This window comes from Mytilus californianus, unplaced genomic scaffold, assembly GCF_021869535.1.
Source record: "Mytilus californianus isolate M0D057914Y unplaced genomic scaffold, xbMytCali1.0.p SCAF_10, whole genome shotgun sequence".
NCBI lineage: Eukaryota > Metazoa > Mollusca > Bivalvia > Mytilida > Mytilidae > Mytilus > Mytilus californianus.
Genome location: NW_026262582.1, coordinates 53,686,022 through 53,700,513, shown reverse-complemented (window position 1 = coordinate 53,700,513; position 14,492 = coordinate 53,686,022). Strand labels below are relative to the sequence as shown.

Below are 14,492 nucleotides of genomic sequence, written 5' to 3'. Positions count from 1 at the left end.
GTTGACAAAACAATAACCGAAACTGTGACAAAGGTTACAGAAACTACAACTGAAACTGTAGAAGAGGTTGAAATTGTTGGACCTGAGGAAGAGGTCATTGTCACTGAGAGAGAAACACTTGAAATCAGTGAGAAACCAGAGGAAACAGAAGAAGTAATTGTTGAACAACCAGAAGAAAAACCAATCGAGAAGGTTGAAGAGACACCTGAAGAAAAATTCAGAACAGAAATAGAAGAAAAACCGGAAGAAGAGGCCCGTGAAAAAATATTCAAGGAATCAATAGAAATTGAAAAGAAACCATACTTTGAAGAGGTCAAACTAGATATCACTGTTGACAAAACAATAACCGAAACTGTGACAAAGGTTACAGAAACTACAACTGAAACTGTAGAAGAGGTTGAAATTGTTGGACCTGAGGAAGAGGTCATTGTCACTGAGAGAGAAACACTTGAAATCAGTGAGAAACCAGAGAAAACAGAAGAAGTTATTGTTGAACAATCAGAAGAAAAACCAATCGAGAAGGTTGAAGAGACACCTGAAGAAAAATTCAGTACAGATATAGAACTAAAACCAGAAGAAGAGGCCCCTGAAGAAATATTCAAGGAATCAATAGAAATTGAAAAGAAACCAGACTTTGAAGAGGTCAAACTAGATATTACTGTTGACAAAACAATAACCAAAATGGTGACAAAATTTACAGAAACTACAACTGAAACTGTAGAAGAGGTTGAAATTGTTGGACCTGAGGAAGACGGTTTTGCCACTGAGAGAGAAACACTTGAAATCAGTGAGAAACCAGAGGAAACAGAAGAAGTTATTGTTGAACAACCAGAAGAAAAACCAATTGAGAGGGAAGCTGAGATGATGGCTCCTTCTCAAGAGATAATTATTATTGAAAGAGAAACAATAACAAAAGAAAAAGTTAGTAAAACTCTGATTAAACAAGATACAGAAACTGTAGAAGAATTTGAACTTGTTAAACCTAAGGGTGAGTTGACTGTCACTGAGACAGAAACACTTGAAATAACTGAAAAATCAGAGGAAAAAGAAGACATAATTGTTGAACAACCAGAAGAAAAACCTAGCAAGACAGTTGAAGAAAATTCAGAGGAAGCTGAAATTTCTATCCTTGCCGAAGAAACTAAAGTCTCAGAAATTGTAACTGAAGAAAAACCAGAATTCACTAAGATCACTGTAGAAAAGGAGAAACCAGGACTTTCAGAAATCACGATTGAAACCAAGGTAGAAAAACCTGAGGAAGATGAAGTTACTGTTGAGTCAGAAGAAACTGAAGTAACAGAAATTGTGACTGAAGAAAAACCAGAAATCACAAGGATCACTGTAGAAAAGGAGAAACCAGACATTTCAGAATTTACTATTGAAACTAAGATTGAAAAACCTGAGGAGACAGAAGTCATCTTAGAGGCTGAGACAACAGAAGTTTCTGAAGTTATCTCAGAAAAAGAAACACCAGAGATAACTGAAATAGATCAGGACAGAGAGAAACCTGAAATTACTGAGTTAGAAGTTGAAACTGTTATAAAAACAGAAGAAGAAAGCACAGATTCTGTAAGAGCAGAAAAATGTTATATGCCTGAAATCATTCCTGAAAAGGAAGTTTCAGAAGTTAGTGATGAGGCTGAAAAAGCTATAGTTTCTGAAGTCATTACTGAAGAGAAACCAGAAATCACCAAGATTACTGTAGAAAAGGAGAAACCAGGAGTATCACAAATTGTCATAGAAACAAGGGTTGAGAAACCTGGGGAAGCTGAATTTACTCTTGAGGCAGAAGAAACTGTTGTTTCAGAAATAATGACTGAAGAAAAACTCGAAATCACCAAGATGACTGTAGAAAAGGAGAAACCAGGAGTTTCAGAAATCACCATTGAAACTAAGGTAGAAAAATCTGAGGAAACTGAAATTTCTGTCCTAGCAGAAGAAACTACAGTCTCAGAAATTGTGACTGAAGAAAAACCTGAAATCACTAAGATCACTGTAGAAAAGGGGAAACAAGGAGTTTCAGAAATCATGATTGAAACTAAGGTAGAAAAACCTGAGGAAGATGAAGTTACTGTTGAGTCAGAAGAAACTGAAGTTACAGAAATTGTGACTGAAGAAGTACCAGATATCACTGAGATCACTGTAGAATTGGAGAAACCAATAGTTTCAGAAATCACTACTGAAACTAAGGAAGAAAAACCTGAGGAAGATGATGTTACTTTTGAGTCAGAAGAAACTGAAGTAACAGAAATTGTGACTGAAGAAAAACCAGAAATCACTAAGATCACTGTAGAAAAGGAGAAACCAGGAGTTTCAGAAATCACCATTGAAACTAAGGTAGAAAAACCTGAGGAAGATGAAGTTACTTTCAAATCAGAAGAAACTGTAGTTACTGAAATTGTGATTGAAGAAAAACCAGATATCACTGAGATCACTGTAGAAAAGGAGAAACCAGGAGTTTCAGAAATCACCATTGAAACTAAGGTAGAAAAACCTGAGGAAGATGAAGTTACTTTCAAATCAGAAGAAACTGTAGTTACTGAAATTGTGACTGACGAAAAACCAGAAATCTCTAAGATCTCAGTAGAAAAGGATAAACCAGGACTTTCAGAAATCACTATTGAAACTAAGGTTGAAAAACCTGAGGTAGCTGAATTTACTCTTGAGGCAGAAGAAACTGTTGTTTCTGAAATTATGACTGAAGAGAAAGCTCAAATCATCAAGATTACTGTAGAAAAGGAGAAACCAGGAGTTTCAGAAATCACCATTGAAACTGAGGTAGAAAAATCTGAGGAAGCTGAAATTTCTGTTCATGCAGAAGAAACTACAGTCTCAGAAATTGTAACTGAAGAAAAACCAGAAATCTCTAAGATCACTGTAGAAAAGGAGAAACCAGGAGTTTCAGAAATCACCATTGAAACTAAGGTAGAAAAACCTGAGGAAGATGAAGTTACTTTCAAGTCAGAAGAAACTGTAGTAACTGAAATTGTGACTGAAGAAAAACCAGAAATCTCCAAGATCTTAGTAGAAAAGGATAAACCAGGAGTTTCAGAAATCACCATTGAAACTAAGGTAGAAAAACCTGAGGAAGATGAAGTTATTTTCAAGTCAGAAGAAACTGAAGTAACAGAAATTGTTACTGAAGAAAAACCAGAAATCACTGAGATCTCTGTAGAAAAGGAGAAACCAGGAGTTTCAGAAATAACCATTGAAACTAAGGTAGAAAAACCTGAGGAAGATGAAGTTACTTTCAAGTCAGAAGAAACTGTAGTAACTGAAATTGTGACTGAAGAAAAACCAGAAATCTCCAAGATCTTAGTAGAAAACGATAAACCAGGACTTTCAGAAATTACTATTGAAACAAAGGTAGAAAAACCTGAGGAAGATGAAGTTACTGTTCAGTCAGAAGAAACTGAAGTAACAGAAATTGTGACTGAAGGAAAACCAGAAATCTCTAAGATTGTAGTAGAAAAGGATAAACCAGGACTTTCAGAAATCACTATTGAAACTAAGGTAGAAAAACCTGAGGAAGATGAAGTTACTGTTGAGTCAGAAGAAACTGAAGTTACAGAAATTGTGACTGAAGAAAAACCAAAAATCACTGAGATCACTGTAGAAAAGGAGAAACCAGGAGCTTCAGAAATCACCATTGAAACTGAGGTAGAAAAACCTGAGGAAGCTGAAGTTATTTTCAAGTCAGAAGAAACTGTAGTTACTGAAATTGTGACTGAAGAAAAACCAGACATAACCACGATCACTATAGAAAAAGAGAAACCAGACGTTTCAGAATTTACTATTGAAACTAGGATTGAAAAACCTGAGGAGACAGAAGTCATCTTAGAGGCTGAGACAACAGAAGTTTCTGAAGTTATCTCAGAAAAAGAAACATCAGAGATAACTGAAATAAATCAGGACAGAGAGAAACCTGAAATTACTGAGTTAGAAGTTGAAACTGTTATAAAAACAGAAGAAGAAAGCACAGATTCTGTAAGAGCAGAAAAAGGTTATATGCCTGAAATCATTCCTGAAAAGGAAGTTTCAGAAGTTAGTGATGAGGCTGAAAAAGCTATAGTTTCTGAAGTCATTACTGAAGAGAAACCAGAAATCACCAAGATAACTGTAGAAAAGGAGAAACAAGGAGTTTCAGAAATCACAATTGAAACTAAGGTAGAAAAACCTGAGGAAGATGAAGTTATTTTCAAGTCAGAAGAAACTGAAGTAACAGACATTGTGACTGAAGAAAAACCAGAAATCACCGAGATCACTGTAGAAAAGGAGAAACCAGGAGTTTCAGAAATTACCATTGAAACTAAGGTAGAAAAACCTGAGGAAGATGAAGTTACTTTCAAGTCAGAAGAAACTGTAGTTACTGAAATTGTGACTGAAGAAAAACCAGAAATCTCTAAGATCACAGTAAAAAAGGAGAAACCAGGACTTTTAGAAATCAGGATTGAAACTAATGTAGAAAAACCTGAGGAAGATGAAGTTATTTTCAAGTCAGAAGAAACTGAAGTAACAGAAATTGTGACTGAAGAAAAACCAGAAATCAATGGGATCTCTGTAGAAAAGGAGAAACCAGGAGTTTCAGAAATAACCATTGAAACTAAGGTAGAAAAACCTGAGGAAGATGAAGTTACTTTCAAGTCAGAAGAAACTGTAGTAACTGAAATTGTGACTGAAGAAAAACCAGAAATCTCCAAGATCTTAGTAGAAAACGATAAACCAGGACTTTCAGAAATTACTATTGAAACAAAGGTAGAAAAACCTGAGGAAGATGAAGTTACTGTTGAGTCAGAAGAAACTGAAGTAACAGAAATTGTGACTGAAGAAAAACCAGAAATCTCTAAGATCAATGTAGAAAAGGAGAAACCAGGAGTTTCAGAAATCACCATTGAAACTAAGGTAGAAAAACCTGAGGAAGATGAAGTTATTTTCAAGTCAGAAGAAACTGAAGTAACAGAAATTGTGACTGAAGAAAAACCAGAAATCACTGAGATCTCTGTAGAAAAGGAGAAACCAGGAGTTTCAGAAATAACCATTGAAACTAAGGTAGAAAAACCTGAGGAAGATGAAGTCACTTTCAAGTCAGAAGAAACTGTAGTAACTGAAATTGTGACTGAAGAAAAACCAGAAATCTCCATGATCTTAGTAGAAAAGGATAAACCAGGACTTTCAGAAATTACTATTGAAACAAAGGTAGAAAAACCTGAGGAAGATGAAGTTACTGTTCAGTCAGAAGAAACTGAAGTAACAGAAATTGTGACTGAAGAAAAACCAGAAATCTCTAAGATTGTAGTAGAAAAGGATAAACCAGGACTTTCAGAAATCACTATTGAAACTAAGGTAGAAAAACCTGAGGAAGATGAAGTTACTGTTGAGTCAGAAGAAACTGAAGTTACAGAAATTGTGACTGAAGAAAAACCAAAAATCACTGAGATCACTGTAGAAAAGGAGAAACCAGGAGCTTCAGAAATCACCATTGAAACTGAGGTAGAGAAACCTGAGGAAGCTGAAGTTACTTTCAAGTCAGAAGAAACTGTAGTTACTGAAATTGTGACTGAAGAAAAACCAGACATAACCACGATCACTATAGAAAAAGAGAAACCAGACGTTTCAGAATTTACTATTGAAACTAGGATTGAAAAACCTGAGGAGACAGAAGTCATCTTAGAGGCTGAGACAACAGAAGTTTCTGAAGTTATCTCAGAAAAAGAAACATCAGAGATAACTGAAATAAATCAGGACAGAGAGAAACCTGAAATTACTGAGTTAGAAGTTGAAACTGTTATAAAAACAGAAGAAGAAAGCACAGATTCTGTAAGAGCAGAAAAAGGTTATATGCCTGAAATCATTCCTGAAAAGGAAGTTTCAGAAGTTAGTGATGAGGCTGAAAAAGCTATAGTTTCTGAAGTCATTACTGAAGAGAAACCAGAAATCACCAAGATAACTGTAGAAAAGGAGAAACCAGGAGTTTCAGAAATAACCATTGAAACTAAGGTAGAAAAACCTGAGGAAGATGAAGTTACTTTCAAGTCAGAAGAAACTGTAGTTACTGAAATTGTGACTGAAGAAAAACCAGAAATCTCCAAGATCTTAGAAGAAAAGGATAAACCAGGAGTTTCAGAAATCACTATTGAAACTAAGGTAGAAAAACCTGAGGAAGATGAAGTTACTGTTGAGTCAGAAGAAACTGAAGTTACAGAAATTGTGACTGAAGAAAAACCAAAAATCACTGAGATCACTGTAGAAAAGGAGAAACCAGGAGCTTCAGAAATCACCATTGAAACTGAGGTAGAGAAACCTGAGGAAGCTGAAGTTACTTTCAAGTCAGAAGAAACTGTAGTTACTGAAATTGTGACTGAAGAAAAACCAGACATAACCACGATCACTATAGAAAAAGAGAAACCAGACGTTTCAGAATTTACTATTGAAACTAGGATTGAAAAACCTGAGGAGACAGAAGTCATCTTAGAGGCTGAGACAACAGAAGTTTCTGAAGTTATCTCAGAAAAAGAAACACCAGAGATAACTGAAATAGATCAGGACAGAGAGAAACCTGAAATTACTGAGTTAGAAGTTGAAACTGTTATAAAAACAGAAGAAGAAAGCACAGATTCTGTAAGAGCAGAAAAAGGTTATATGCCTGAAATCATTCCTGAAAAGGAAGTTTCAGAAGTTAGTGTTGAGGCTGAAAAAGCTATAGTTTCTGAAGTCATTACTGAAGAGAAACCAGAAATCACTAAGATAACTGTAGAAAAGGAGAAACCAGGAGTTTCAGAAATCACAATTGAAACTAAGGTAGAAAAACCTGAGGAAGATGAAGTTATTTTCAAGTCAGAAGAAACTGAGGTAACAGACACTGTGACTGAAGAAAAACCAGAAATCACTGAGATCACTGTAGAAAAGGAGAAACCAGGAGTTTCAGAAATTACCATTGAAACTAAGGTAGAAAAACCTGAGGAAGATGAAGTTATTTTCAAGTCAGAAGAAACTGAAGTAACAGACACTGTGACTGAAGAAAAACCAGAAATCACTGAGATCACTGTAGAAAAGGAGAAACCAGGAGTTTCAGAAATTACCATTGAAACTAAGGTAGAAAAACCTGAGGAAGATGAAGTTACTTTCAAGTCAGAAGAAACTGTAGTTACTGAAATTGTGACTGAAGAAAAACCAGAAATCTCTAAGATCACAGTAGAAAAGGAGAAACCAGGACTTTTAGAAATCAGGATTGAAACTAATGTAGAAAAACCTGAGGAAGATGAAGTTACTGTTGAGTCAGAAGAAACTGAAGTTACAGAAATTGTGACTGAAGAAATACCAGATATCACTGAGATCACTGTAGAAAAGGAGAAACCAGGAGTTTCAGAAATAACCATTGAAACTAAGGTAGAAAAACCTGAGGAAGATGAAGTTACTTTCAAGTCAGAAGAAACTGTAGTTACTGAAATTGTGACTGAAGAAAAACCAAAAATCTCCAAGATCTTAGTAGAAAAGGATAAACCAGGAGTTTCAGAAATCACCATTGAAACTAAGGTAGAAAAACCTGAAGAAGATGAAGTTACTGTTGAGTCAGAAGAAACTGAAGTAACTGAAATTGTGACTGAAGAAAAACCAGACATAACCACGATCACTATAGAAAAAGAGAAACCAGACGTTTCAGAATTTACTATTGAAACTAGGATTGAAAAACCTGAGGAGACAGAAGTCATCTTAGAGGCTGAGACAATAGAAGTTTCTGAAGTTATCTCAGAAAAAGAAACACCAGAGATAATTGAAATAGATCAGGACAGAGAGAAACCTGATATTACTGAGTTAGAAGTTGAAACTGTTATAAAAACAGAAGAAGAAAGCACAGATTCTGTAAGAGCAGAAAAAGGTTATATGCCTGAAATCATTCCTGAAAAGGAAGTTTCAGAAGTTAGTGTTGAGGCTGAAAAAGCTATAGTTTCTGAAGTCATTACTGAAGAGAAACCAGAAATCACTAAGATAACTGTAGAAAAGGAGAAACCAGGAGTTTCAGAAATTACTATTGAAACAAAGGTAGAAAAACCTGAGGAAGATGAAGTTACTGTTCAGTCAGAAGAAACTGAAGTAACAGAAATTGTGACTGAAGAAAAACCAGAAATCTCTAAGATTGTAGTAGAAAAGGAGAAACCAGGAGTTTCAGAAATCACCATTGAAACTAAGGTAGAAAAACCTGAGGAAGATGAAGTTATTTTCAAGTCAGAAGAAACTGAAGTAACAGAAATTGTGACTGAAGAAAAACCAGAAATCACTGAGATCTCTGTAGAAAAGGAGAAACCAGGAGTTTCAGAAATAACCATTGAAACTAAGGTAGAAAAACCTGAGGAAGATGAAGTTACTTTCAAGTCAGAAGAAACTGTAGTAACTGAAATTGTGACTGAAGAAAAACCAGAAATCTCCAAGATCTTAGTAGAAAAGGATAAACCAGGAGTTTCAGAAATCACCATTGAAACTAAGGTAGAAAAACCTGAGGAAGATGAAGTTACTGTTGAGTCAGAAGAAACTGAAGTAACAGAAATTGTGACTGAAGAAAAACCAGAAATCTCTAAGATCGTAGTAGAAAAGGATAAACCAGGACTTTCAGAAATCACTATTGAAACTAAGGTAGAAAAACCTGAGGAAGATGAAGTTACTTTCAAGTCAGAAGAAACTGTAGTTACTGAAATTGTGACTGAAGAAAAACCAGAAATCTCCAAGATCTTAGTAGAAAAGGATAAACCAGGAGTTTCAGAAATCACCATTGAAACTAAGGTAGAAAAACCTGAGGAAGATGAAGTTACTGTTGAGTCAGAAGAAACTGTAGTTAATGAAAATGTGACTGAAGAAAAACCAGAAATCACTGAGATCACTGTAGAAAAGGAGAAACCAGGAGCTTCAGAAATCACCATTGAAACTGAGGTAGAAAAACCTGAGGAAGCTGAAGTTACTTTCAAATCAGAAGAAACTGTAGTTACTGAAATTGTAACTGAAGAAAAACCAGACATAACCACGATCACTATAGAAAAAGAGAAACCAAACCTTTCAGAATTTACTATTGAAACTAGGATTGAAAAACCTGAGGAGACAGAAGTCATCTTGGAGGCTGAGACAACAGAAGTTTCTGAAGTTATCTCAGAAAAAGAAACACCAGAGATAACTGAAATAGATCAGGACAGAGAGAAACCTGAAATTACTGAGTTAGAAGTTGAAACTGTTATAAAAACAGAAGAAGAAAGCACAGATTCTGTAAGAGCAGAAAAAGGTTATATGCCTGAAATCATTCCTGAAAAGGAAGTTTCAGAAGTTAGTGTTGAGGCTGAAAAAGCTATAGTTTCTGAAGTCATTACTGAAGAGAAACCAGAAATCACCAAGATAACTGTAGAAAAGGAGAAACCAGGAGTTTCAGAAATTACTATTGAAACAAAGGTAGAAAAACCTGAGGAAGATGAAGTTACTGTTCAGTCAGAAGAAACTGAAGTAACAGAAATTGTGACTGAAGAAAAACCAGAAATCTCTAAGATCACTGTAGAAAAGGAGAAACCAGGAGTTTCAGAAATCACCATTGAAACTAAGGTAGAAAAACCTGAGGAAGATGAAGTTATTTTCAAGTCAGAAGAAACTGAAGTAACAGAAATTGTGACTGAAGAAAAACCAGAAATCACTGAGATCTCTGTAGAAAAGGAGAAACCAGGAGTTTCAGAAATAACCATTGAAACTAAGGTAGAAAAACCTGAGGAAGATGAAGTTACTTTCAAGTCAGAAGAAACTGTAGTAACTGAAATTGTGACTGAAGAAAAACCAGAAATCTCCAAGATCTTAGTAGAAAAGGATAAACCAGGAGTTTCAGAAATCACCATTGAAACTAAGGTAGAAAAACCTGAGGAAGATGAAGTTACTGTTGAGTCAGAAGAAACTGAAGTAACAGAAATTGTGACTGAAGAAAAACCAGAAATCTCTAAGATCGTAGTAGAAAAGGATAAACCAGGACTTTCAGAAATCACTATTGAAACTAAGGTAGAAAAACCTGAGGAAGATGAAGTTACTTTCAAGTCAGAAGAAACTGTAGTTACTGAAATTGTGACTGAAGAAAAACCAGAAATCTCCAAGATCTTAGTAGAAAAGGATAAACCAGGAGTTTCAGAAATCACCATTGAAACTAAGGTAGAAAAACCTGAGGAAGATGAAGTTACTGTTGAGTCAGAAGAAACTGTAGTTAATGAAAATGTGACTGAAGAAAAACCAGAAATCACTGAGATCACTGTAGAAAAGGAGAAACCAGGAGCTTCAGAAATCACCATTGAAACTGAGGTAGAAAAACCTGAGGAAGCTGAAGTTACTTTCAAATCAGAAGAAACTGTAGTTACTGAAATTGTAACTGAAGAAAAACCAGACATAACCACGATCACTATAGAAAAAGAGAAACCAAACCTTTCAGAATTTACTATTGAAACTAGGATTGAAAAACCTGAGGAGACAGAAGTCATCTTGGAGGCTGAGACAACAGAAGTTTCTGAAGTTATCTCAGAAAAAGAAACACCAGAGATAACTGAAATAGATCAGGACAGAGAGAAACCTGAAATTACTGAGTTAGAAGTTGAAACTGTTATAAAAACAGAAGAAGAAAGCACAGATTCTGTAAGAGCAGAAAAAGGTTATATGCCTGAAATCATTCCTGAAAAGGAAGTTTCAGAAGTTAGTGTTGAGGCTGAAAAAGCTATAGTTTCTGAAGTCATTACTGAAGAGAAACCAGAAATCACCAAGATAACTGTAGAAAAGGAGAAACCAGGAGTTTCAGAAATTACTATTGAAACAAAGGTAGAAAAACCTGAGGAAGATGAAGTTACTGTTCAGTCAGAAGAAACTGAAGTAACAGAAATTGTGACTGAAGAAAAACCAGAAATCTCTAAGATCACTGTAGAAAAGGAGAAACCAGGAGTTTCAGAAATCACCATTGAAACTAAGGTAGAAAAACCTGAGGAAGATGAAGTTATTTTCAAGTCAGAAGAAACTGAAGTAACAGAAATTGTGACTGAAGAAAAACCAGAAATCTCTAAGATCGTAGTAGAAAAGGATAAACCAGGACTTTCAGAAATCACTATTGAAACTAAGGTAGAAAAACCTGAGGAAGATGAAGTTATTTTCAAGTCAGAAGAAACTGAAGTAACAGAAATTGTGACTGAAGAAAAACCAGAAATCTCTAAGATCGTAGTAGAAAAGGATAAACCAGGACTTTCAGAAATCACTATTGAAACTAAGGTAGAAAAACCTGAGGAAGATGAAGTTACTTTCAAGTCAGAAGAAACTGTAGTTACTGAAATTGTGACTGAAGAAAAACCAGAAATCTCCAAGATCTTAGTAGAAAAGGATAAACCAGGAGCTTCAGAAATCACCATTGAAACTGAGGTAGAGAAACCTGAGGAAGATGAAGTTACTGTTGGGTCAGAAGAAACTGTAGTTACTGAAATTGTGACTGAAGAAAAACCAGAAATCACTGAGATCACTGTCGAAAAGGAGAAACCAGGAGCTTCAGAAATCACCATTGAAACTGAGGTAGAAAAACCTGAGGAAGCTGAAGTTACTTTCAAATCAGAAGAAACTGTAGTTACTGAAATTGTAACTGAAGAAAAACCAGACATAACCACGATCACTATAGAAAAAGAGAAACCAAACGTTTCAGAATTTACTATTGAAACTAGGATTGAAAAACCTGAGGAGACAGAAGTCATCTTAGAGGCTGAGACAACAGAAGTTTCTGAAGTTATCTCAGAGAAAGAAACACCAGAGATAACTGAAATAGATCAGGACAGAGAGAAACCTGAAATTACTGAGTTAGAAGTTGAAACTGTTATAAAAACAGAAGAAGAAAGCACAGATTCTGTAAGAGCAGAAAAAGGTTATATGCCTGAAATCATTCCTGAAAAGGAAGTTTCAGAAGTTAGTGTTGAGGCTGAAAAAGCTATAGTTTCTGAAGTCATTACTGAAGAGAAACCAGAAATCACCAAGATAACTGTAGAAAAGGAGAAACCAGGAGTTTCAGAAATTACTATTGAAACAAAGGTAGAAAAACCTGAGGAAGATGAAGTTACTGTTCAGTCAGAAGAAACTGAAGTAACAGAAATTGTGACTGAAGAAAAACCAGAAATCTCTAAGATCACTGTAGAAAAGGAGAAACCAGGAGTTTCAGAAATCATCATTGAAACTAAGGTAGAAAAACCTGAGGAAGATGAAGTTATTTTCAAGTCAGAAGAAACTGAAGTAACAGAAATTGTGACTGAAGAAAAACCAGAAATCACTGAGATCTCTGTAGAAAAGGAGAAACCAGGAGTTTCAGAAATAACCATTGAAACTAAGGTAGAAAAACCTGAGGAAGAAGAAGTTACTTTAAAGTCAGAAGAAACTGTAGTTACTGAAATTGTGACTGAAAAAAAACTAGAAATCTCCAAGATCTTAGTAGAAAAGGATAAACCAGGAGTTTCAGAAATCACCATTGAAACTAAGGTAGAAAAACCTGAAGAAGATGAAGTTACTGTTGAGTCAGAAGAAACTGTAGTTACTGAAATTGTGACTGAAGAAAAACCAGACATAACCACGATCACTATAGAAAAAGAGAAACTAGACGTTTCAGAATTTACTATTGAAACTAGGATTGAAAAACCTGAGGAGACAGAAGTCATCTTAGAGGCTGAGACAACAGAAGTTTCTGAAGTTATCTCAGAAAAAGAAACACCAGAGATAACTGAAATAGATCAGGACAGAGAGAAACCTGAAATTACTGAGTTAGAAGTTGAAACTGTTATAAAAACAGAAGAAGAAAGCACAGATTCTGTAAGAGCAGAAAAAGGTTATATGCCTGAAATCATTCCTGAAAAGGAAGTTTCAGAAGTTAGTGTTGAGGCTGAAAAAGCTATAGTTTCTGAAGTCATTACTGAAGAGAAACCAGAAATCACCAAGATAACTGTAGAAAAGGAGAAACCAGGAGTTTCAGAAATTACTATTGAAAAAAAGGTAGAAAAACCTGAGGAAGATGAAGTTACTGTTGAGTCAGAAGAAACTGAAGTAACAGAAATTGTGACTGAAGAAAAACCAGAAATCTCCAAGATCCTAGTAAAAAAGGATAAACCAGGACTTTCAGAAATCACTATTGAAACTAAGGTAGAAAAACCTGAGGAAGATGAAGTTACTTTCAAGTCAGAAGAAACTGTAGTTACTGAAATTGTGACTGAAGAAAAACCAGAAATCTCCAAGATCTTAGTAGAAAAGGATAAATCAGGACTTTCAGAAATTACTATTGAAACTAAGGTAGAAAAACCTGAGGAAGATGAAGTTACTGTTGAGTCAGAAGAAACTGAAGTAACAGAAATTGTGACTGAAGAAAAACCAGAAATCTCTAAGATCGTAGTAGAAAAGGATAAACCAGGACTTTCAGAAATCACTATTGAAACTAAGGTAGAAAAACCTGAGGAAGATGAAGTTACTTTCAAGTCAGAAGAAACTGTAGTTACTGAAATTGTGACTGAAGAAAAACCAGAAATCTCCAAGATCTTAGTAGAAAAGGATAAACCAGGAGCTTCAGAAATCACCATTGAAACTGAGGTAGAAAAACCTGAGGAAGATGAAGTTACTGTTGAGTCAGAAGAAACTGTAGTTACTGAAATTGTGACTGAAGAAAAACCAGAAATCACTGAGATCACTGTCGAAAAGGAGAAACCAGGAGCTTCAGAAATCACCATTGAAACTGAGGTAGAAAAACCTGAGGAAGCTGAAGTTACTTTCAAATCAGAAGAAACTGTAGTTACTGAAATTGTAACTGAAGAAAAACCAGACATAACCACGATCACTATAGAAAAAGAGAAACCAAACGTTTCAGAATTTACTATTGAAACTAGGATTGAAAAACCTGAGGAGACAGAAGTCATCTTAGAGGCTGAGACAACAGAAGTTTCTGAAGTTATCTCAGAAAAAGAAACACCAGAGATAACTGAAATAGATCAGGACAGAGAGAAACCTGAAATTACTGAGTTAGAAGTTGAAACTGTTATAAAAACAGAAGAAGAAAGCACAGATTCTGTAAGAGCAGAAAAAGGTTATATGCCTGAAATCATTCCTGAAAAGGAAGTTTCAGAAGTTGAAGTTGAAACTGAAGAAGCTGGAGGTATAGAATCTGATGAAAGAGATAATCAGAGGGTGTTAATACCTAGTGATATGGTTGATCAAGATAAAATGCTAAGTGATATTTCTGACACTGAAATCTCTCCATTGGAGGTTTCTACCCTTCCTGAAATGAAGCAAGAATTTGTTACAGGTATCAAACAAATTTCAGTCAAAGCACTTGCCTGTTTGGATTTGTCAGCATTTCACAAAATTTTATTTCACATGAACATTTCAAATATTGTTTCCTATACTGAATGCTGATAAGTTTTTGATAGTCAAGTGTAACTGACATTTTTTTCAAGCTGTGTTTGCTAAATACTGACCATATGCTAATGCAC

General features: G+C 35.2%; 3 protein-coding genes across 6 annotated transcripts in view; 1 reads left to right on the top strand and 2 right to left on the bottom strand.

Annotated features, from left to right (window-relative positions):
- The window catches only part of LOC127718789 (titin-like), a 319,779-nt gene that overhangs the window by 172,769 nt on the left and 132,518 nt on the right, over positions 1-14,492 (top strand). The gene's annotated exons all lie outside the window — the stretch shown is intronic.
- Positions 5,719-8,072, bottom strand: LOC127718813 (mucin-13-like). The gene is made up of 3 exons (XM_052224885.1): positions 8,051-8,072; positions 6,956-7,543; positions 5,719-6,301 (listed from the first exon to the last, which is right to left on the bottom strand). The coding sequence occupies exons 2-3, from the start codon at positions 7,521-7,523 to the stop codon at positions 5,835-5,837; spliced, it is 1,035 nt and encodes a 344-aa protein (XP_052080845.1). The 5' UTR covers positions 7,524-7,543; positions 8,051-8,072; the 3' UTR covers positions 5,719-5,834.
- Positions 11,533-14,051, bottom strand: LOC127718810 (uncharacterized). 4 transcript variants are annotated; one of them, XM_052224880.1, is made up of 3 exons: positions 13,019-14,051; positions 12,071-12,364; positions 11,533-11,563 (listed from the first exon to the last, which is right to left on the bottom strand). In XM_052224880.1, the coding sequence occupies exons 1-2, from the start codon at positions 13,917-13,919 to the stop codon at positions 12,093-12,095; spliced, it is 1,173 nt and encodes a 390-aa protein (XP_052080840.1). In that variant the 5' UTR covers positions 13,920-14,051; the 3' UTR covers positions 11,533-11,563; positions 12,071-12,092. The 4 variants fall into 4 exon arrangements, with proteins under 4 accessions (XP_052080840.1, XP_052080839.1, XP_052080841.1 ...); XM_052224879.1 differs by lacking the exon at positions 11,533-11,563 and having other exon boundaries at positions 12,023-12,364; XM_052224881.1 differs by lacking the exon at positions 11,533-11,563 and having other exon boundaries at positions 12,023-12,217.